The 23,593-nt window shown below is 39.5% G+C and overlaps 1 protein-coding gene across 6 annotated transcripts in view; it reads left to right on the top strand.

The window, feature by feature from the left end:
• SLC25A21 (solute carrier family 25 member 21) overlaps positions 1-23,593 on the top strand; it is a 512,298-nt gene that overhangs the window by 290,941 nt on the left and 197,764 nt on the right. For all 6 annotated transcript variants that reach the window (XM_074393420.1, XM_003924193.4, XM_010334934.3 and 3 more), the window contains one exon: positions 10,969-11,017. In XM_074393420.1, the coding sequence (XP_074249521.1) occupies positions 10,969-11,017 (49 nt within the window). The remainder of the gene's footprint in view (positions 1-10,968; positions 11,018-23,593) is intronic.

The raw sequence follows: 23,593 nt of genomic DNA, 5'->3' as shown, positions 1-23,593 counted from the left end.
AGTGTATTAAAGACTCGAAACCTGAAAACATAAAATTACTAGAAGAAAACATAGACATGACATTTGTCTAGGCAGAGATTTCTTGGATATGTCCCCAAAAGCACAGGCAGCAAAAGCAAAAATAGAAAAATGGAATTGCATCAAACTAAAAAGCTCTTCGACAGCAAAGGGCATTATTAAGAGAGTGAATAGACAACCCATGGGTTGGGAGAAAATATTTGCAAACCACACCCAATAAAGGAGTAATATCCAAAATATACAAGGAACTCAAATAATAGGAAGAAAACAAATACTCCATTAAAAATGAGTAAGGGACTTGAAGAGATATTTCTCAAAAAAAGACATACAAGCGGCCAACACATATAGAAAAATGCTTACCATCACTAATAATCAGAGAAATGCAAATTAAAACCACAGTGAGATATCACCTCACACCTGTTAGCATCACTGTTATTAAAAAGATGAAAGATAAAAGGTGCTGGCAAGGTTGTGGAGAAAAGGAAACCCTCATACATTGTAGGTGAAATGCATATTAATATAGCCATTATGGAAAACAGTATTGAGGTCCCTCAAAAACTTAAAAATGGAATTACCATATATAATCCAGCAATCCCACTTCTGGGTTTATATCCAAAGGAAATGAAATAAGTGTGTTGAAGAGATAACTGTACTCCCATGTTCATCATAGCATTATTCACAGTAGTCAAGAAATGAAATATGAAACCAATCTAAATGTCCATCAGTGAATAAGAAAATGGAATACTCTTTATCCCTGAAAAAGAAGGAAATCCTATCATTTGTGACACCATGGATGAATCCAGAAAGTATTATGCTAAATGAAATAAACCAGACACGAGTAGACAAATGCTGCATGATGTTTCTTACATGCGGTACTTTAAAAAGTTGAACTCATAAAATAGAAACTAGAATGGAAGTTGCCAGAGGCTGGGAGAGAGGAGTGGATGGGAAAAGGGGAGACATCGATCAAAGGGTACAACGTTTCAGCTAGGCAGTAGACATAAGTTTTCATGATCTATTACACAGAATGATGACTATAATAATAAGGCACTGCATATTTCGAAGTTGCATAAAGATGAGATTTTAAATGTTCTCACTACAGAAAGTTTGTAAGTATATGAAGTGATGGATATGTTAGTTAACTTGATTCAGTCATTCCACAATGTAAACGTACATCAAACATCACATCATACCCCTTAAACATGTAGAATTATTATTTGTCAATTTAACATATAATTATTTATTTATTTTACTATACTTTAAGTTCTGGGGTACATGTGCAGATCATGCAGGATTGTTACATAGGTATACAAATGCCGTCGTGGTTTGCTGCATTGATCCCCCATCATCTACATTAGGTATTTCTGCTAATGTTATACCCCCCAATCCCCCCACCCCTACTGTCCCTTCCTTAGCCCCCTCCCCAATGGGCCCCGGTGTGTGATATTCCCCTCCTTGTGTCCATGTGTTCTCGTTGTTCAACACCCACTTATAAGTGAGAACATGCGGTGTTTGGTTTTCTGTGCTTATGTCAGTTTGCTGAGAATAATGGTTTCCAGCTTCATCCATGTCTCTGCAAAGTACATGAACTCATCCTTTTTTATGGCTGCGTAGTATTCCATGGTGTATATATGCCACATTTTCTTCATCCAGTCTATTATTGATGGGCATTTGGATTGGTTCCAGGTCTTTGCTATTGTAAACAGTGCTGCAATGAACATACATGTGCATGTGTCTTTATAGTAGAATGATTTATAATCCTTTGAGTATATACCCAGTAATGGGATTACTGGGTCAATTGGAATTTCTATTTCTAGATCCTTGAGGAATCGCCACACTCTCTTCCACAATGGTTAAACTAATTTACATTCCCACCAACAGTGTAAAAGCGTTCTATTTCTCCACATCCTCTCCAGCATCTGTTGTCTCCAGATTTTTTTAATGATCACCATTCTAACTGGCATGAGATGGTATCTCAATGTGGTTTTGATTTGTATTTCTCTAATGACCAGTGATGATGAACATTTTTTCATGTTTGTTGGCCACATAAATGTCTTCTTTTGAAAAGCGTCTGTTCATATCCTTTGCCCACTTTTTGATGGGGTTGTTTGTTTTCTTCTTGTAACTAAAATAAGTTTTTAAAAGATAAGTATAATCAGTTTAAAAAATTATCATCATGGATTCTTTGGACTGGAAGAGTTCCCTTTCTGTAAACTGCATTTTTCAAATCTTATCCTCTACTTACCACTGAAATGGAATTTCATAATTGTAGCAGTTTTATTGTTTTATATAATTCAGTTTCTCAACCAAGTTTTATTGAGCACTACTAGGTACCAGGCATGTTCTGGGTACTTAGTGCATATCGATGGATAATATGAAGGTCTCTGCTCTCATGAAATTTATTTCTCTCAGAAGAAACAGATTTGAAATATTAACCACAATGAATAGATGAATGTTTATGAAGTTTATTTCTATCAGAAAAAACAGATAGGAAACAATAAACACAACAAATAGATAAATGATATAGTATGTTAGAAGTTGGCAAGCACTAGAGGGAAATGAAAAAGCAGAGCAGCATGAAGACATTTATTAGTGCTGGCTAAGGAGGGGCAGGTCTGTGTTAGAGTGATTGGAGTTACTCATGGTTCATGTGAAGGATGTTGGCCAAGTGCAATCTGGAGGAAGAGCATTTCAGGCAGAGGGAACAGTTAAACTAATTTACATTCTATTAAACTAATAGACCAAAGGCCTATTACTGAAAGCCTGGCATGGTTGGGAAACAGCAGAGAGGCCAGCATGGCTGCAGTAGAGCCACTGGAGGGGAGAGAAGTAAGACAGCAGGTGAGAGGAATAATACAGCCTGGGTAATAGGTAGCTTTCCTCTGAGTATAATGGAGAACCATTATTGACCAGAGAAATGACATGAAATGACTTGTAATTTAAAAGGATCACTGTGGGGTGAGAACAGATGGGAGGGGTCAAAGGTAGATGGAGGGAGGCCTATTAAGGGGCTGTTACAGATGATCTGCTGAGAAATGATGATTATGACTTGGACCAGAGTGGGAGAAATAGAAGTTGTGAGGGATGGTAGAAATCTGAATATATTTTGAAGTAGAGTCAGAGAGATTTCCAGATAGATTCAAAGTGGGTTGTGAGAGAGACAGAAGCATCCAGGATGATTCTAAGGTTGAGCATGTTGTTTTGGAAGGGGATGGAGGTGTACAGGGTCAGGAATCCAGTTTTAAACTGAATGTCTAGGCTACTAGATATCTAAGCAGAGATGTCAAACAGGCAATCAAATATTTAAATCTAGACTTTGAAAGGGAAATCTGGATTAGAAATGTAAATTGTTCAATTGTTTTTGACATAATTGAAATCATGGATTGGGATGAGATCACCGAGAGTGAGTGTAGGTAGAGAACTTCTTCAGTGGGTTTCAGGTATTTGATGTAATTTATTCAGTGGTTATATAAAGATAAATATCCCCTCTTCTCAAAACTTTTATTGTTTTTTTGGCTACATAGGCTGTTCACAACCTAGAGATACCATTCACATAGGTGACAGTGTCTGGTTGTTGAATATTACAATGACTGCAATGGCTGGGGAATCAGGGAGCGGTGTGGAGAGACAGAGTATCATATGATAAATGCTATTCTTTTTTTTTTTTTTTTTTTTTTTTTTGAGACAAGGTCTCTCATTCTGTCACCCAGACTGGAGTGCAGTAGCATGATCTCAGCTAACTGCGACCTCTGCCTCCTAGGTTCAAGCAATTCTCCCACGTCAGCCTCCTAAGTAGCTGGGACTGCAGGTACACATCACCATGCCTGACTAATTTTTGTGTATTTTGTAGAGATGGGGTTTCACCATTTTGGCCAAACTGGTCTCAAACTCCTAGCCTCACATGCTCCACCTGCCTTGGCCTCCCAAAGTACTGGGACCATAGGTATTAGCCACCATGCCCAGCCAGATAAATGCTATTCTTGATATATGTAATGCAATGTAAAATAATTAGTGCAAGCAATGGAACTGTAGAGAAAGGAGCAGTGAACTGACTTAGTAATAATAAGGCAGAGTAAATTTAGAATACTCTGTTCTCAAATAATATATCTTAGAACAGAACAGTTTATAACATTGTGTATAGTAAAATAAACTGTACTGAAGTATCATTCAACATTGTCCTTTAATTATGTTTATGGCTATTTTGGGTCACCTAGCTTGTCTTCTACATCCCTTCTACCTGTTGCTGAAAGGTTGCTAAAGCCCATTGCAGCATTGTTCCTGGGTAAAGGCAGAGGTAGAGTGGGAAGGAAAGCACAGGAATGACATCAGCATTCTACATTTCTGTACCTAAGAGTTCCATTAGGGATTGGCAGGGATGAGGTATGTTCTATAGTCAATCAGTCCACCTATGTAGTTATGTACTCACCATTGTCTCTTTTCTGTGGCCCAGGTTGTAAAGGAATGGGAAAAAAGAAGGGGTGGGGGTTGAAGATAAGATCTTCTGCTTTATGTTGTAAGCATTTTAAATCTCTGGCATGAAAAACAACAACCCATCTTTTCTGGGAAGTGATATTTTTGATGTGGTTTTCCGCTCCTAGCTCTTAGGAAAAATGATATTGTTGAGTTATGACATAATCTATCAGTGGTCATAGGCAAAGCTGGTGAAAATTTTAAGAACCACTTCCTCATGTGTACACAGACACACACACACACACACACACACAGACACACACACACACACACACACACACACACACTGACATTTTAAATGGTTTTTACTTGCCAGAAATCAAGCTTGTGACTTAGGGCAAGTAATTTCAGATATAAAGAATACCCAGGCCACAGATGATATAACATTTTAATTTAAAATTTTTAAATGATTATCTGTACTTTCTGTCATTAGTTTTTATCAGAACTATAACATAGTTCCTTGAAGAAGGAAGACAATTTGGGATAAACATAAACAGTTGTGTAAGACTAGAATTGATGCAGAATGTAAATAACATTTCACACCATCAAAACAACACTAAATTACTAGTCCTGAACCATATTTTTATGCATATTGCTATTTTCTGCTCAGTGCCTTCCCTTTACACCTAAGGCCTTTCTCAATGTGTCACTCCTGTGATGAGCGTTGAAATCCTTCAGCCTTTCAGGAAGCCTTGTTGCAGCATCAGGCTGTGTTCTCTAGCACCTAGCACATTACCCTGCATGCACACAGCTCTCGACAATCATTTGTCAATCTATTAGGTGCTGATGGATTAATTATTTTCTAATATCAACATAGCAGGATGTGTGATTAACAATATTGTACTTCTGTATTCAGGTAATTACTGTGCTTTAGTATCATTTTATGAATGTTTCTCTGTCCTTATCTGCTTATTTATATAAGGCTCATACTAATGAATTAAATGCAGAATAAGTACCTGCCAGTTCAGTTTATCTTGAGAATTCGCTGACATAATGGCATTGGCAGAAACCCTAATCAGTATTAATTTATTTATTCACCAAATGCTTATTGAACATACTGAGTGCCAGCCATTGTGCAAAGTGGTGGGGATACAAACATGAAGAGGGCAGTTGGAGTCTCTGTCCTCATGGAGCTTCTAGATAAGAAAAGAAACAGTAGTTTTGTCACATAATAATTAAGTTAAGGGAGCTCCTGTATCAGAACTAGATTAGCATATATAGTAGAAAATCCAAATCACAGTAGTTTAAGGAAAATAGAGATTTTTCTCCAACATGAATGTCTGGAGGTAGACAACCCAGAACTCCACTATGTCTATCTTTTTGCTGTGCTGTGTGTGGCCTCTATGCCCAAAGTCACCTTGTTGTCCAACATGGCAGCCTATGTCCATATTCTACCAGTAAGAAGGGAGAAAGAGAAGAGGAGGCTCCCTGTCTTTAAAAAACTTCCCAGATATTGCTCAAACCCCTTTCCCTTATATTCCTTTGTCTAGAACTTATTTGCATGGTGATGCCGAGCAGCAAAAGAAGCTAGGAAATGCAATATTTATTCCTGGTGGCCGGGAAAAAGAAGGGATGCCTACTAAGAGGATAACTAACCATCTCTGCCCCAGGATTTCTGGGAAACAGGTTGCCTAAATTGAGATCTGAAGGTTAGTAGGATTCTCAGAAGTATATGTACATGTGTCCTTATAGAAGAAAAACATTCCTGAGGAAAGGAAATGTTCTAGGAATTGAACACTGAGGAGAAACTGTTCTCTCACCAATCATGATTAATCATTGTGTGACGATGTTTGCACTTTTTTTTTTTTAAGGAAAAGAATGCGGTGCAGGTTATTTCAGAGGAAGGTGGGGGTGGTGTAAATGATCGGTGCAGTTTTGTGGTTGAACAGGCAGCCAGGAGATTTCTCAGAAAAGGTGAAGTCTCAGAAAAGATGGCAAGGAGGTGTTATTCTTTTCCCAGTAATATTGGCTCAAGCGAAGGCATGTAGTTGAGCCAGTTCAAAGAACAGTGTTTAGGGGCCATCCTAAGATACAAGCTAAAGGGATAACTCATATGTTTTTGTGCCCCTGGTAGGGTCACATTACCAGTTTCATTCATATCTTAGAGATATAGTCATGTTCACTAACATGGCATAAATCTGCACACAATATGTTAAATTCACAATATCAGTCTTCTTTGGGGCTTTCCTAATTTTTATAATGTTCAGCCTTATAAAATCAGTATTTTGTCTAGTTTAAACAAATCTAATAGTAATTCTTGTTTGCTTGTTATTGTGATAAATCAGCAGCTGCCTCAAATAAAAATAACATATGGAACATTTTTAACTTTCTGAAATATAGTATGTTATTTGAGAAAATGTATGTTTTTATGTTTTTCTAATTATTTTCATACTGTCATTTGGTTATGTTTTGGTTCTGCTTTTTATTCCCAAAATGAATGGAAGATACAAATAGTCCAGCCCATTTAAAATTAAGCATGATTTGAAGACATTTTATCTCTAAAATGACTTTTTCTGGTTTTAATATGAAATACCAGATTTAAAGCTAAAATCAGCTAGAGAGTCTAAGAAAAGCACTGATCTAAATTTATAATTATTTAGGTTCTTACACATTTTTTTGTGTGTTACCACTCAAATAGTATGAACTTACAACGTTTTTCCCCAGAGAAAGTGGTTCTATGGTTGGTGGTTGGCAATACAATTTTTATATCATGCATGAGTAGGGAAGACTGAACCATTTAATTCATCTGTGGCTGGTGAGTTTAATAAATGCCAGGTTGATGAAAGCAACACTTCTAAGTCTTATTTGTCTTGGGATCAGTGTGTCTTAAATTGGCAATTAGGATGGATTACTAAATGGAAGCTGATATTTCAGAGTCATCTTCTTTTCTATATTAGACTTTGAATTTTATGAGAAAAGAGAAATAATTAAAATTTGTGCTCACTATTATTTAGTTTGTGACTTCAAGCTAGGTTATAGAATTGTCAATAAGCACATGGTACCATTCGGTTTCTTGGGGTCACTTCTAGGCCTGTATAATGTGATTAATCTGATTCTATTTATGTGGTTATCTTCATAAATAATAATCAGAGTCTCACAGTCTGTAGCTGTCTGTGGAGGACAGCAAGCATCCATTCCCACTCTGAGTGAATTCATATTTAACTCTGAACCCTGATCAAAGTCAAAACCTCCATATAATTTCTAACATTTCTGTTCTGCCTGTAGCATAAAAGTCCTTGACTTTTATTGCTAATGTAAATTCTACAAATTACTTGTTTTGATTAAAAATAACAGTGAATAAATAATCACACAGAGATCCTGGACCAAACATATTATATTTGACCATTTAAGTCCCCTTTTGGCCAGGTCACGGTTTTGCAGGTAGTTTCATAGATGACTGTTGACTCTCAGATTTAGAGGTGCATGGGACACCAAGACATCTATGCTCTGAAGAGAGACTATGCTTTTACTGGTAAACTGGTTACTGATGGTGAGAGGACTGGGACATCAGTGCTCCTGTGCTTGCATGTGATTAGCTGTGATTGGGAGCACTGGGGGGAATTGAAGGGAGCAGATGATTAGATCATGGGAGAGCATATTAGCAGAAGTCAATACCAATACTCCACATACAACTCTTCAAAATGTCTTCAATAAACATGGAGTACATTGGTAATAAGAAAAAACAACCAAGAGTTATTTAAAAAAGAAAATCCTTCACTGGCTCCTCGTGGCCTATGGGATAAAGCAGAAGTGCCTAAACGTGAACTTGAGCCTCACCTGTATACTTCCAGACTCATCTTTTGCCATGCCATGCCTTCAACCCTAGGCTGTCATAATGCTCAAGTGCTTCTTGCCTCTTTTCTTCTTTTCTCTGTGCAATGTCTTTCCTCCATGCCTCATGCTCATGCTGTCCTCTCTCTGCCTTGAATCCCTTCCCACCCCTCACCTGCTCCCATGCTAGAGCAGGGCCTCTCTGCAATGTGCTCTCATAAACTCTGAGCATCGCACCTCCTCCCATCTACTATTATTTGTTCTTATGTGTCTATTTGTTCCCCTCACTAGATTGTGTCCTCAATACCAGACACATAGAGGGCAACCAGTACAAGTTTGTTGAATGAATAAATGAGTGTTTTGGTGCATAGTAAGGGATAGAAAGTAAGTAATCGCAAAAGTATAATCATCTGATCTATTATCTGTTTACCACCAGAAATGCACATTAGCACATAGGGAACTGAAACAATTTTGCCAATAGGTAAACAGATTTATATAAATGTGGTCTGGTTCTCCAAGTCTTGCTGTAAACTTTAATAAGTTGTTGGTATTGTGGGCTCTTTCGGTAAACTTTTTGAGAGATGTACCAACCAGTGCTATTTGGTATGTGTTTTTTGCTTCTACTCTAATGTCAAGTCAGTGGGAGAAGCTTTGTGTACTTGCTTTGGTAAACTGATTCTGAGTAATTTCCTTATGTGCATGAGGTACACAGAACTGCACTTAATGGATGTCTGCTGCAGTGTGAGGTGAGGATGCTATTCTTAAAGTCTGAGTTTCCAGAGTAAAGTTTTTAAATAGGATTAGAGTTTTATCTTATAGCTAATATAAGAAAGCTTAAATTACAATTATAAATAATATATGTATATGTGTGTGTGTTTGTGTGTGTGTATGTATGTGTGTATATATATATATATATATATATATATATATATATGAATGAGTCAGATTCAAAAACAGCAACAAACAGAGAATATTAGACCTCAAAGTTATTCTAGATAATTTAATCTTTTGCTTTACAGATAAGGAACTAATGTCATCATGGGTGAATGATAATTCCCTGAAGGCATCAAAACAAAAATTCTGGTCACTTGATTCTTATTTTGGGGTAAATGTGAATTTTCAAGCAAGGAGAAGTATATAGAGACCTTACAGTTTGCCAGGAAGATTTCTGCTCATGCTACCTTGGGTAACAAGCCTTATAATAAAGCCAAAACAGTACCCAGAGGCTTTGCTGTTGTGTCCAGCAATCCTGTGGCCTCTGCTCCCCTGAGCCTGTCTCCTCCTGTCTCTAGGCAATGAGACTCCAATTGGGTCCTTGACTTGGGAAGCTTTTGGCACAAACATCCATATTGGATCTTATTTGTTGTAGCCAAAGTAAGACAACTTTGGTCAGTACACAGAACTTTGCAACCTAGAGCAAGCATATGCAGAGAAAACCTCCTAAGGCTTCTGCAGAAGCAAAGTGGGCTTTCAGATAGGTACAGGCCTTTTGAGCTTTCTGGACCTCGCCGGTATGGAGAAGGAAAGACATTTGTATGGATAAATATGGGATGGGGAAGATAAACTACATCACAGTTAAATTCAAGTTGGGTTCGTTTATAAATGGAAGTAAATGCTCTGCCTGTAAGAAACTACTCACAAATACTATTGTGTGGCCTTTGGGCAAATCAGTTGAACACTATCAACATCATTTTTCTTATCTTAAAGGAAAGATGATAATGATGCTTACCTTGTCCACTTGTGCATATCAGTGACCATATATGTTAAATGACCATCCATATGTAGATAAACATTACTATTATTACCTCTATAATACCATAATGACAACTACTAGTACCTAACACTACTTGTACTACTCCTATTGTTACATACCACTAGTTTGTATTATAATTAAGTAGTCTTCTCTGCTCAGACTATAGGACAAAGTTCTATAATTTATTTGCAAGAAGCTATAGTTCTTTCACCATGTAATGGTTAAGATCAGGGCTTTGTGTAAATTAACACTACTTCCTAGATGTAACCTCTTAGTTATTTAACTTGTGTGCCTCAATGATCTCATTTGTAAAGTGGGGATAATACAGTCTATCACACAAAGTTCTTATGAAGATTAAATGAGGTAATCTAAGTACTGCTTAGAACAGTACCTAGCACACAATGATCTAGCAAGAAATATTCTCTATTAAGCTATTAACGTATTGATATGTATTCCTTTTTTATAACCACCTTGGGAGGGAAGAGACATCATTGTCTTTGTTTCATGGATACTGAAACTCAGGTTTCTGATCTGCTATGTTTACTAACATAGCAAAGCTGGGAGAGATTCAAAGAGCCTCCTGCCCTTTCTTCCTTCTTTTCTTTCCTCCCCTCCTTCCACATATCCTTGTTATTGGGCTGGAATGGGAAGCCATAATGTCCTCCCAGTTGATTGGAATTAGCACATCTGATTCTTTTTTAAATTTTCTTTTCCCTCCTGCCCCACATCCCTGCCAGAGCACTTGTAAGAAAGTACTCGCTCACGTATCTTGTTCCCATTGAAATAAAATCATATTATGCTTCTGTTTTTTGCCATTAGCCTATTGCTATTAGCTGTCATATCCAAAGTCCCAAGTTCTTTATCTGAACCCTCATACTTGAGAAATTGACAGGGTCAAGGAAATAAGAACCAGTGTTTACATAAGTGTTTATTGGACTTTCTTTATCATCTTTCAGGTCTTGTAGAAATTTGCCTGATGCACCCCCTCGATGTGGTAAAAACCAGGTAAGGTTCTGCATGAACAAGTTTTATTGACTTTGGCTAATATCCAAATTAAGATCTGTCAGAGCACTAAATGCTAGGACTTGTCCCAGGCCAGTAGCTTCTCTCTATAATGGCAGTTATATTTGCTTCTAAAGAAAATAGTATTTGAAAGATAAAAAGTGAACAGTGGAAAGCATTTCTGGCTGGAGGTCATCTGAAGTATGTAATATTTTACTGCCTTTGCATGACAACCATAAGGTATGATTTGTAGCTATACTGGCAAATGAGGTAAATTTATCAAAATTATGTAAAAACTAAACTTTACCCAGTGAATTATGACAGCACATTTTCATTTGGCATTGTATAACAAATCTCTATTTAATAGTCAGCATTTTGGTATGAGACTTCAAAATTTCGAGTAAGCTTTTTACATAGTGCTTAAAGAATTTATTCCCATTACTATTTGCCAATCCAAAAGGCCATATTTTCAGGGGCATAAATGGTCAATACAAGCCAGGGCAATGTATTAAATGTATTTACCAAGAGGGAAAAAAATAAAAATAACACAACTTTGTAGGGTATAATATGATCCAGATAATTTTTAAAAAGTTAAACTTGTGGTTGAATTACTGAACTTTCTATTTTTTCAAATTGGAAGCTCTTGGAGTCTAGTGAAAATTTTCATTTATTTGCATTGTATGAAACCCAAGAGCACCATGCCTAGGTTGGAGCCTAACAGACAACAATGCTATGCAACAGTGGTGGTTAAAGAAATCATTCCTACCTCAATTAAGAAATATTTGATGATTCAGAGTGGTCGTTGGATGGACATGTTACTTATTAGGCAGTAGAATCTTAAGCTGGTTTCTACAAGCAAGAGAAGGTGACTGTGGCATGCAAAAATAATATTACATTTCTAAGGGAGGTAGAGAAGATGGGAATTTGGCTTTTGTCTTAGCTGGAGCTGCTGTAACAAAATATTATAGACTGGATGGCTTAAACAACAGACATTCATGTTTTACAGTTTTGGAGGCTAGGAATTCCAGGATTAAGGTCTTGGCTGATTCAGTTCTCAGTGAGGGCCGCATCCCTTCTTACTGTATCCTTACACGGCAGACAGAGGAAGCTCTATTGTCACTTTTTCTTCTTATAAAGTCATTAATCCCATCATGAGGGCAACACCCTCATCACCTCATTTAAACCTAATCACCTCCCAAAGACCTCACCTCCAAATACCATCACACTGTGGGTAAGTGCTTCAACATACAAATTTTGGAAGGGCACAAACATTCAGTTTGTAACAGCCTCAAATCACTAAACTAAAAGAGAAAGAAGAAAACCAGGGAGCCTGGCACAGTGGCTCATGCCTATAATCCCAGCACTTTGGGAGGCTGAGGCAGGTTGATCACCTGAGGTCAGGAGTTCGAGACCAGCCTGGCCAACATGGTGAAACTCCATCTCTACTAAAAATACAAAAATTAGCCAGGCATGGTGGCACAATCCTGTAATCCCTGCTACTTGGGAGGCTAAGGCAGGAGTATCACCTGAACCTGGAGGTGGAGTTTGCAGTGAGCTGAGATCACACCACTGTACTTCAGCTTGGGCAACAGAGTAAGACTCCTTCTAAAACATAAAAAAAAAAAAAAAAAAAAAAAACATATTACGATATGTGTACCTCTGGGCCATCTTTATTACAAAGTTCAGAAACAGCAAAACTCCCTGGAATTTCCTTCTTAGATTTCATATTAACCTTTTTTGAGAAGCCAGAATATTGTTGCTAATCTCACTGATAAAAAAAATCTTTTTCATTTAAGGGTAGTTTTCTAAATTAGTAAACTGTTCCAATGAATACAGAGGATAAATAAGAATTATTTAATCAAAACATGTTATTAGAATTATGGTCACTCATCACTCAATATTTTATTCATCCATTCAACAGATGTGTATTGAGCATCTAGTGTGTGTGGGTTTCATGATAGCTCTGTCCTCAGGGAGCTCACAGTCTGATTTGCTAATTGGGATCTCATCATAGTGAAGATTTAAAAACTGTATCATTTTTTGTACTGGAATTGAATTGAAAATTTCTTGAATATAAGTTATTGGGGCTTTATATCTTCCTTGTTACATAAATATTTCATTAAAATGTCATTCATTCATTAGAATTAGTCACATGACTTTGTCTAACTTCAGCAGGGAGGAAGATGATAATCCTTCCAGGTTCTTTGAATGAGAGAGGAATTGGATACTGGGTGGTATTTGACCTGCATAATTAAAAGTATATTGAATAAAGACTCACAATCATGGAATAAATTGAAAGCCACAAATATGGGCAGCTGACATTGCAACAGAAGTAGAATATGCAAGACTGATAGGACTTATCACCCAGGCAGTAACAGAGAGGTGACATCAAGTGGGCAGGAGCAGACTCACCTGTGGGAACCTCTTCACCATCACATTATACAGGAGATGACTATGTTTCTAAAAAAATCCACTTGAAAGAGGAGTTTGGAAGTAAATTTTTAGAACTGGTTGTTATTCATTCAGCAAGAAAAAGATTAGGCATAAATGGAACCCAAAAGGAAGACTAGACTCCAAAAAGTAGGCACATTTCTTTTGCCATACTCCAGCACATGAGACATTGTGGAAAATGAACCATATCCATATTTGGATTAATTCAGGGTACTACTCCTTAAGTAATAAAATCCAGTTTAAAAAAACTGTGCAGTAAGATTTGGCTTCATGTATCCCATGCCCCACTTTGACAATGCCTGCCAGAACTTAGAATCCAGTACTCTCAGAATATTGTGTCATTTAAAAAGTGACCTGCTAAAATCACCAATGCTAAGTGGTTTCGTGTATTATCTCTTACCATTTATGGTTTATGTTATTCATTTTAATATTTATCAGAATAGTAAGTACATGTAAATTGCATAAAATTCAAATAATACTCCATGCATTGTGTCAATTAAGACAGGTAAGGTTGTGTGGCTGTAAACTCAACAACAAACTCAAAATCTCAGCAGATAACAAAAACAAGGATTTCATGTCTTATACAACTGGGTATCTTTGTCTGTCTAGGCTGCTAAACTGGGTAACTTAGAGACAGCAGAAATTTGTTTCTCACAGTATTGGAGGCTGAGAAGTCTAAGATCAAGGTGCTGGCAGATTTGATGTCTGTTAAGGTCCTGTTTCCTAGTTTAAAGGGTGCCTTCCTTCTGTGTCCTTACCTGGTGAAAGAGCAAGGCATCGCTCTGGGGTCTCTCCTATAAGGGCACTAATCCCATTCCTGAGGGCTCTACCCTCATGACTTTCTAAAGGCCCCACTCCTGATGCCATCATCTTGGAGGGTTGGCTTTCACCATATGGATTTGTGGTGGCTGGGGAGCGGGGAACAAATATTCAGACCTTAGCCAGGGGACACTCTGCTCAGACTGAAAGAAGCTCTGTTTGCACACATGCTTTCCCCATGCCTGTGGCAGAAAGAATAGAGCTGAGCGGTCCTATCCTGGTGGTTAGAGCTCTGAACACACATGTCCTTTTCACCCAACCTATCATTAGGAACTAGCCACTTGACCACACCTGGACAACCAGAAGGAGAAGAAATATGATACTCCTACTGGCCTGAAGGAAGGGACATGGTGTCAGTGTGCAATAGGCATGTCTTTTCCAAACCTTATAAGCAGGAACATTGTTTCCCTACCATGTTCTCTCCACCCACCAGTTTCCATTCCAGAGGTAAGACTTTTGACCTTTAGCTGATTCTGTTGTAATTCACTTCAACATTTCTAAATATTATACTTAGACTGGTTGTATTGAGTTGAATAGTGTCACTGCCCCAATTCACATTCTTCCCAGAACCTCAGAAGGTGACTTTATTTGAAAACAAGGTCTTTGTAGATGTAATTATTGAAGTTAAGAGGCGACCATATGGAATAGGGTGTGCCCTAAGTCTACTATGACCGGTGTTATAAGAGCAAGAAAAGAGACTCACAGAAAGAGACATGATGTAAAGATGACCAGATGATGTCTTCTCTGGTGGCAGAGATTAGAATTCTGCAGCAAGCCTATGAATACCAAGGACTGCTGACAATCCCCGGAAGCTCAGAGAGAGGCATAGACCATATTCTGCTTCAGAGCCTTTTAAGAGGAGCCAACCCTGATGACACCTTGATTTTAGACTTTGGCCTTCTGAACTGTGAAAGAATACATTTTTGTTGTTTTAAGCCATAGGGATTTTGGTAATTTGTATGCAGGGAAACGAATACACCACTATTTCTTAATTTGTCAACTGTAAATGTTATTTATGACATCTAGAATTACACAATGGCCCTATTTCCCCTTCTCACATCTGTCCCATTATTGATCCATAATCAATTGTATTATTTTGACTACACATTGTTCACTGCTGAACGAAGTAGTGTTCAAGGATTTATTTTTCTGGAGTTAATTATTGCCTCATATTTTCATTCTTTAGTTCCCTATATGGCTATTGTTAATTGCAATCTCTTCCTAAATGTTTCTTCAAGTTCCTTTTCCCTACTATTTCAACATTGTCAAACTCTTAGCAGGCAATGTGGTGGGGCTTGCTGAAGGTGGAGTTTTGGCAATTACTTGTTTTTTTTGTTAGGTCCTCTCTCATCTCTCTTCCAGTATCAAAATTTAAATGTCTTTTCTGGGGATACTGTTTCTCCAATGAAGAATCTTTCAATCAAGGTTATGTGTGGGGGAGGGTCCCACTGTTAAGGATTAAAATATTCTCGTCATCCTCTTGTTTCTGGTATGGGGCCACTCTCCTGCCCTCCACTGTACCTAGCGGCTCCCAGTCTGAAGCTGCTCTTATCCAGTCTCCAAAGAGTAAGCCTCAGGTCTTTAGTGTGAGGTGGGAGAGAAAACACACATGGACTTCAAGCAGTGCTCTTGCTTAGAGTTACGTATTCTCATTTTTCAAGTTATCTGGTACTTCTGAAGCCTGAGGCATCCCAGGGTCTTTACTGGCCATCTCTTCTTTAGATACCTAGGGTGCGGTCTTCTCTGCCCTGCTAAGGCAGTGGCCGTTCCTCCATCCCTTTCCATCTTGCAAAAATGAGTTACTTTTTTGCAAGTAACTCTTTACTTCTTGCCTCATCCTCTTTGTCTATCAGGGTTTATGCTTATTTATAATTATTACTTTTTTGCCAGCTGTGTTAGTCGTGGCCCAATCAGGAGAATACACACACTTTGAGTATTGGAAACTATGCAAAGTAAATGCAAGGAATTCCAGCGGTAAGGACCTTTGACTTTTAGCTGATTCTGTCGTGATTCACTTCGATATTTCTAAATATATACTTATATTGTTTTGTATTGAGTTGAATGGTGTCCTTGCCCCAATTCTGTCCAGATTGTAGAATTGCTAAGGAGCCAGCAAAGGTCTGTGAGGCAACCTAGAGATTAGCAATAGCACCACCACCGCAGGCTGAAGGGAAAAAGGGAGAAGGTGGTGTTGCCAGAGCCCAGGGCCTCATAACCCTGCTGGAAGCTGGAATCATGGTAGGTTTGTCTAGTGGGAGCTGCAGTCTCAGGACATAGCTACTGCCTGCCTGAGGTAGAGAGGGACAGGAGAAGTCATCTGGTTTCTCCCTTCTCTCCCCACCTTCAGATTCTCACCCACCAGTGCTCCTATTTGCTGAACCCATGGAAGTCCGGGAAGCCCAGGCTTGCAGAGGTTAGCCCCTTCACATTACAGAGCAGAGCAGGACAAGGCAGGGAGTGAGAAACTGAGCTGAAGATAAGCAGAATGGGGACTGACATACTGTCATTTCTGAGGGATTTGGAGAAAGCACTGAAAGAAACATGCGTTTTGAATTCAGTATGTTGAACTGCCAAGAGTATTACTTCAGACCCACTTCTTATTTTAAAAGATAGTTAGAAATTATCATTGATACATATTTTATGGCAAAATTGCAGGCACTGTGGCACTTAATATAGAAAAAAAGCTTATTCTACTTCATGCAAGTATGGCACCGGGGATAGACCTAATGTTAGCAGAGGCCAGCCACCTGACAATGTGTTCTAAGGGTCCCCAGCTAATTTTAGCAGAGGATATTTGACTAAGAAGCTGCACATATGGCAGTTATGTAGAATCCGGGTCTCCTTTGAGAATCTCTCCAGAGACATGTATATATATTGTTTTATAGCTCTGTTTATACACAAACAGCGCTCTGTATACCATTGTGAGTGGACCCCTCCTTAAGAACCTGTAGCTACAAATAACAAAACACCCCATTCGGAGGACTTTCAAGATGGCCGCCTAAGAACAGCTCAGGACTTCAGCTCCCAGTGAAAGTGCAGAGGGTGAGTGGACGCCGCATTTCCAGACGAACTCTTATTGCCCACAGACCAGGAGATACCCAGGCAGAGGGGTCGCCAGCGTCGCAGTCCCAGCCGGTGCGGCTGTTTTGGCCCCCGCAGGGCTGATTCCGCCCGCGCGGCTGCTGTGACCACTCCCTGTTGCTGCGGTTCTCCGTACAAAAGCCACTGGTCGGGGAGCCCTCTTAGCTGGCGAGCAGAGCCTTGAGACGGCAGAGTTGCCCATTCATCTGAAATAGCGAGCCAGGCCAGGAGATTCCTAGGCAAAAAATCCGCCAGGAGCCGGCGCCGCGGTTCGAGCCGACTCCGTGAGTCGCAGCACGGGAGATCCCGGCGCCTTTTCAACAAGCGACCGGAACGCGGGGTCCTTCAACTTAAAAGAAAAGACTCTGAGTCAGGGAGCCAGGTGATCAGGCTCGGTTGGTCCCACCCCTCCACCCCCAACAACAACGAAAACAAAAACAGTAATTGGAAACCCTCTGGGTTGAGCCCTTCAAACCAAGCACAGCTGAACCGGGACGGTCCGGCTCCGTGGGGGAGGGGCTTCTGCCATTACTGAGACTCTCCACCGCTACGGAGGCAGGCTGCCGTTGCCGAGGCAACCCGCCGTTGCTGAGGCAACCTGCCATAACAGAGAGAGTCCGCCATAACAGAGGCGGGGCCACCATTGCCCAGACAGTTCTAACTACGCCCATATAAAAAGGACTACAGGGAAGAGCTCAGGGCAGCTGGGCGGAGCCCACAGCAGCTCAGCAAAGCCCCTGCGGGCAGGCAGAGGCTAGGCGTGCTGCTAGCTGGGCGGGTCCGACCTGAAAAAAAAAAAAAATCAAAAAAGGCAGTAGTGCAACGGAAACTCATAAAGCTCCAACTCCCTGGGACAGAGACAGACAACAGGTGGATAAACCCACAAAAATGGGTAGAAACCAGCGTAAAAAGGATGAAAACTCCCGAAACCAGAACACCTCTCCTCCTAAAAGTGATCACAACTCCTCACCAGCAAGGGAACCAGACCGGATGGAGAAGGAGGGTGATGAAATGACAGAATCAGACTTCAGAAGATGGGTAGTAAGAAACTACAATGAGCTAAAAGAACATGTTCTAACCCATCGCAAAGAAAATAGGAACCTTGAAAAAAGATTGGACGAACTGCTGACGAGAATGGACAGCATAGAGAGGAGAATAAGTGAATTGATGGAGCTGAAAAACGCAACACGAGAACTTCGTGAAGCATGCACAAGCTTCAACAGCCGAATTGACCAAGCAGAAGAAAGGATATCAGAGGTCGAAGACCAACTCAATGAAATAAAAAGAGAAGGCAAGAACAGAGAAAAAAGCGCAAAAAGGAATGAACAAAATCTTCAAGAAATGTGGGACTATGTGAAAAGACCTAATCTACGTCTGATAGGTGTACCTGAATGTGATGAAGAGAATGAATCCAAGCTGGAAAATACTCTTCAGGATATTATCCAGGAAAACTTCCCCAACCTAGCAAGGCAGACCAATATTCAAATCCAGGAAATACAGAGAACACCACAGAGATATTCCTCAAGAAGAGCAACCCCAAGGCACATAATCGTCAGATTCACCAGGGTTGAAATGAAAGAGAAAATATTAAGGGCAGCCAGAGAGAAAGGTCGGGTTACCCACAAAGGGAAGCCCATTAGACTCACAGCAGATCTCTCAGCAGAAACCCTACAAGCCAGAAGAGACTGGGGGCCAATATTCAACATCCTTAAAGAAAAGAACTTTCAACCCAGGATCTCCTATCCAGCCAAACTCAGCTTCATAAGTGAAGGAAAAATAAAATCCTTTGTGAACAAGCAAGCACTCAGAGATTTCATCACCACCAAACCTGCTCTACAAGAACTCCTGAAAGAGGCTCTACACATATAAAGGAACAACCAGTACCAGCCACTCCAAAAACACACCAAATGGTAAAAAAGCAGCAACACAATCAAGAATCTGCATCAACTAACCAACAAAACAGCCAGGTAGCATCAAAATGACAGCATCAAATTCACACATAACAATACTATCCCTAAATGTCAATGGACTAAATGCCCCAATCAAAAGACACAGACTGGCAAATTGGATAAAAAGCCAAAACCCATCAGTGTGCTGTATCCAGGAAACCCATCTTACATGCAAGGATACACAAAGGCTCAAAATAAAGGGATGGAGGAAGATCTACCAAGCAAATGGAGAGCAAAAAAAGGCAGGAGTTGCAATTCTCATCTCTGATAAAATAGACTTTAAAGCAACAAAGATCAAAAGAGACAAAGAAGGACATTACATAATGGTAAAAGGATCACTGCAACAAGAAGAGCTAACGATCCTAAATATATATGCACCCAATACAGGAGCACCCAGATACATAAGGCAAGTTCTTAATGACTTACAAAGAGACTTAGACTCCCACACAATAATAGTGGGAGACTTTAACACCCCATTGTCAATATTAGACAGATCAACCAGACAGAAAATCAACAAGGATATCCAGGACCTGAACACAGACCTGGAACGAGCAAACCTAATAGACATTTACAGAACTCTCCACCCCAAATCCACAGAATATACATTCTTCTCAGCACCACATCACACCTACTCTAAAATTGACCACATAATTGGCAATAAATCACTCCTCAGCAAATGCAAAAGAACAGAAATCATAACAAACAGTCTCTCAGACCACAGTGCAATCGAGTTACAACTCAGAATGCAGAAACTAACTCAGAACCGCACAGCTTCATGGAAACTGAACAACTTGCTCTTGAATGTTGACTGGATAAACAATGAAATGAAGGCAGAAATAAAGATGTTCTTCGAAACCAATGAGAACGAAGACACAACATACCAGAATCTCTGGGACACATTTAAAGCAGTCTCTAGAGGAAAATAGATAGCAATGAGTGCCCACATGAGAAGAAAGGAGAGATCTAAAATTGACACCCTATCATCAAAATTGAAAGAGCTAGAGGAGCAAGATCAAAAAAACTCAAAACCTAGCAGAAGACAGGAAATAACTAAGATCAGAGCAGAACTGAAGGAAATAGAGACACAAAAAACTCTTCAAAAAATCAATAAATCCAGGAGCTGGTTTTTTGAAAAGATCAACAAAATAGACAGACCACTAGCCAGATTAATAAAAAAGAAAAGAGAGAATAAACAAATTGATGCAATAAAAAACGATAAAGGGGATATCACCACAGATTCCACAGAAATCCAAACCATCATCAGAGATTATTACAAACAACTCTATGCACATAAACTAGTAAACCTGGAAGAAATGGATAAATTCCTGGACACCTGCAACCTCCCAAGCCTAAACCTGGAAGAAGCCAAAACCCTGAATAGACCAATAACATGGTCTGAAGTCGAGGCAGCAATAAAGAGCCTACCACCCAAAAAAAGCCCAGGTCCAGATGGGTTCACAGCTGAATTCTACCAGACATACAAGGAGGAGCTGATACCATTCCTTCTGAAACTATTCCAGACAATCCAAAAAGAGGGAATCCTTCCCAAATCATTTTACGAGACAAACATCATCCTGATACCAAAACCCGGCAGAGACTCAACAAGAAAAGAAAATTTCAGGCCAATATCCATGATGAACATAGATGCAAAAATCTTCAATAAAATACTGGCAAACCGATTGCAACAGTATATCAAAAAGCTCATCCACCATGATCAAGTAGGATTCATCCCGGGGATGCAAGGCTGGTTCAACATACGCAAGTCCATAAACGTAATTCACCACATAAACAGAACCAAAGACAAAAACCACATGATTATCTCGATTGATGCAGAGAAGGCTTTTGACAAAATTCAACAACTCTTTATGCTAAAAACCCTCAATAAACTGGGTATTGATGGAACATATCTCAAAACAATAAAAGCTATTTACAACAAACCAACAGCCAATATCATACTGAATGGGCAAAAACTGGAAGCATTCCCTTTGAAATCTGGCACTAGACAAGGATGCCCTCTCTCACCACTCCTATTCAATATAGTACTGGAAGTTCTAGCCAGAGCAATCAGGCAAGAAAAAGAAATAAAGGGTACCCAAATTGGAAAGGAGGAAATCAAATTGTCTCTATTTGCAGATGACATGATTGTATATCTGGAAGACCCCATCATCTCAGCCCAAAATCTCCTGAAACTGATAAACAACTTCAGCAAAGTCTCAGGATACAAAATCAACGTACAAAAATCACAAGCATTCCTATACACCAGTAATAGACTTCAAGAGAGCCAAATCAAGAACGAACTGCCATTCACAATTGCTACAAAGAGAATAAAGTACCTAGGAATACAACTAACAAGGAACGTAAAGGACCTCTTCAAGGAGAACTACAAGCCATTGCTCAACGAAATAAGAGAGGATACAAACAGATGGAGAAACATTCCATGTTCATGGTTAGGAAGAATCAACATCGTGAAAATGGCCATACTGCCCAAAGTAATTTACAGATTCAACGCTATTCCCATCAAGCTACCAATGACCTTCTTCACAGAACTGGAAAAAAACACCTTAAACTTCATATGGAACCAAAAGAGAGCCCGCATAGCCAAGTCAATTCTAAGCAAAAAGAACAAAGCAGGAGGCATCACACTACCGGACTTCAAACTATACTACAAGGGTACAGTAATCAAAACAGCATGGTACTGGTACCAAAACAGAGATATAGACCAATGGAACAGAACAGAGGCCTCACAGGAAATACAACATACCCACAACCATCTGATCTTCGACAAACCTGACAAAAACAAGCAATGGGGAAAGGACTCCCTGTTTAATAAATGGTGTTGGGAAAACTGGCTAGCCATGTGCAGAAAGCAGAAACAGGACCCCTTCCTGACACCTTACACCAAAATTAACTCCAGATGGATTAAAGACTTAAACATCAGACCTAATACCATAAAAACCTTAGAAGAAAATCTAGGCAAAACCATTCAGGACATAGGTGTAGGCAAGGACTTCATGACCAAAACGCCAAAAGCAATGGCAACAAAAGCCAAAATAGACAAATGGGACCTAATCAAACTCCACAGCTTCTGCACGGCAAAAGAAACAGTCAGTAGAGTGAATCGGCAACCAACAGAATGGGAAAAAATTTTTGCAGTCTACCCATCTGACAAGGGGCTGATATCCAGAATTTACAAAGAACTAAAGCAGATCTACAAGAAAAAAACAAACAAGCCCATTCAAAAATGGGCAAAGGATATGAACAGATACTTTACAAAAGAAGACATACAGGAGGCCAACAAACATATGAAAAAATGCTCATCATCACTGGTCATCAGAGAAATGCAAATCAAAACCACATTGAGATACCATCTCACACCAGTTAGAATGGCGATCATTAAGAAATCGGGAAACAACAGATGCTGGAGAGGATGTGGAGAAATAGGAACACTTTTACACTGTTGGTGGGAATGTAAATTAATTCAACCATTGTGGAAGACAGTGTGGCGATTCCTCAAGGACTTAAAAATAGAAATCCCATTTGACCCAGCAATCCCATTACTGGGTATATATCCAAAGGATTATAAATCATTCTACTACAAGGACACGTGCACACGAATGTTCATTGCAGCACTGTTTACAATAGCAAAGACCTGGAACCAACCCAAATGCCCAATGATGATAGACTGGATAAGGAAAATGTGGTACATATACACCATGGAATATTATGCAGCCATCAAAAACGATGAGTTCACGTCCTTTATAGGGACATGGATGAACCTGGAAACCATCATTCTCAGCAAACTGACACAAGAGCAGAAAATCAAACACCGTATATTCTCGCTCATAGGCGGGTGTTGAACAATGAGAACACATGGACACAGGGAGGGGAGCACTACACACTGGGGTCTGTTGGGGGGAAATGGGGGAGGGGCGGGGGGTGGGGAGGTGGGAAGAGATAGCATGGGGAGAAATGACAGATACAGGTGAGGGGACGGAAGGCAGCAAAGCACACTGCCATGTGTGTACCTATGCAACAATCTTGCATGTTCATCACATGTACCCCAAAACCTAAAATGCAATAAAAAAAGAAAAAAAAAAAAAAAAAAAAAAAAAAAAAAACACCCCATTCACTTGTATAGCTGGGAAGGTCTAAGGGTAGTTTCTGGCTTCATACTCTCCAGCAGTGCAAATAAAATAATCTTTAGTTATATTTCTCTGATATTTTCTCTTTCTCCCTATTTCCCTCCTTTCTCCAGCTATCCTTTTCTTATATAGGTCTC

This window comes from Saimiri boliviensis, chromosome 2 (assembly GCF_048565385.1).
Source record: "Saimiri boliviensis isolate mSaiBol1 chromosome 2, mSaiBol1.pri, whole genome shotgun sequence".
NCBI classification, from domain to species: domain Eukaryota; kingdom Metazoa; phylum Chordata; class Mammalia; order Primates; family Cebidae; genus Saimiri; species Saimiri boliviensis.
The sequence above is the reverse complement of the archived record's forward strand: the minus strand, read 5'-3'. Positions and strand labels throughout refer to the sequence as shown.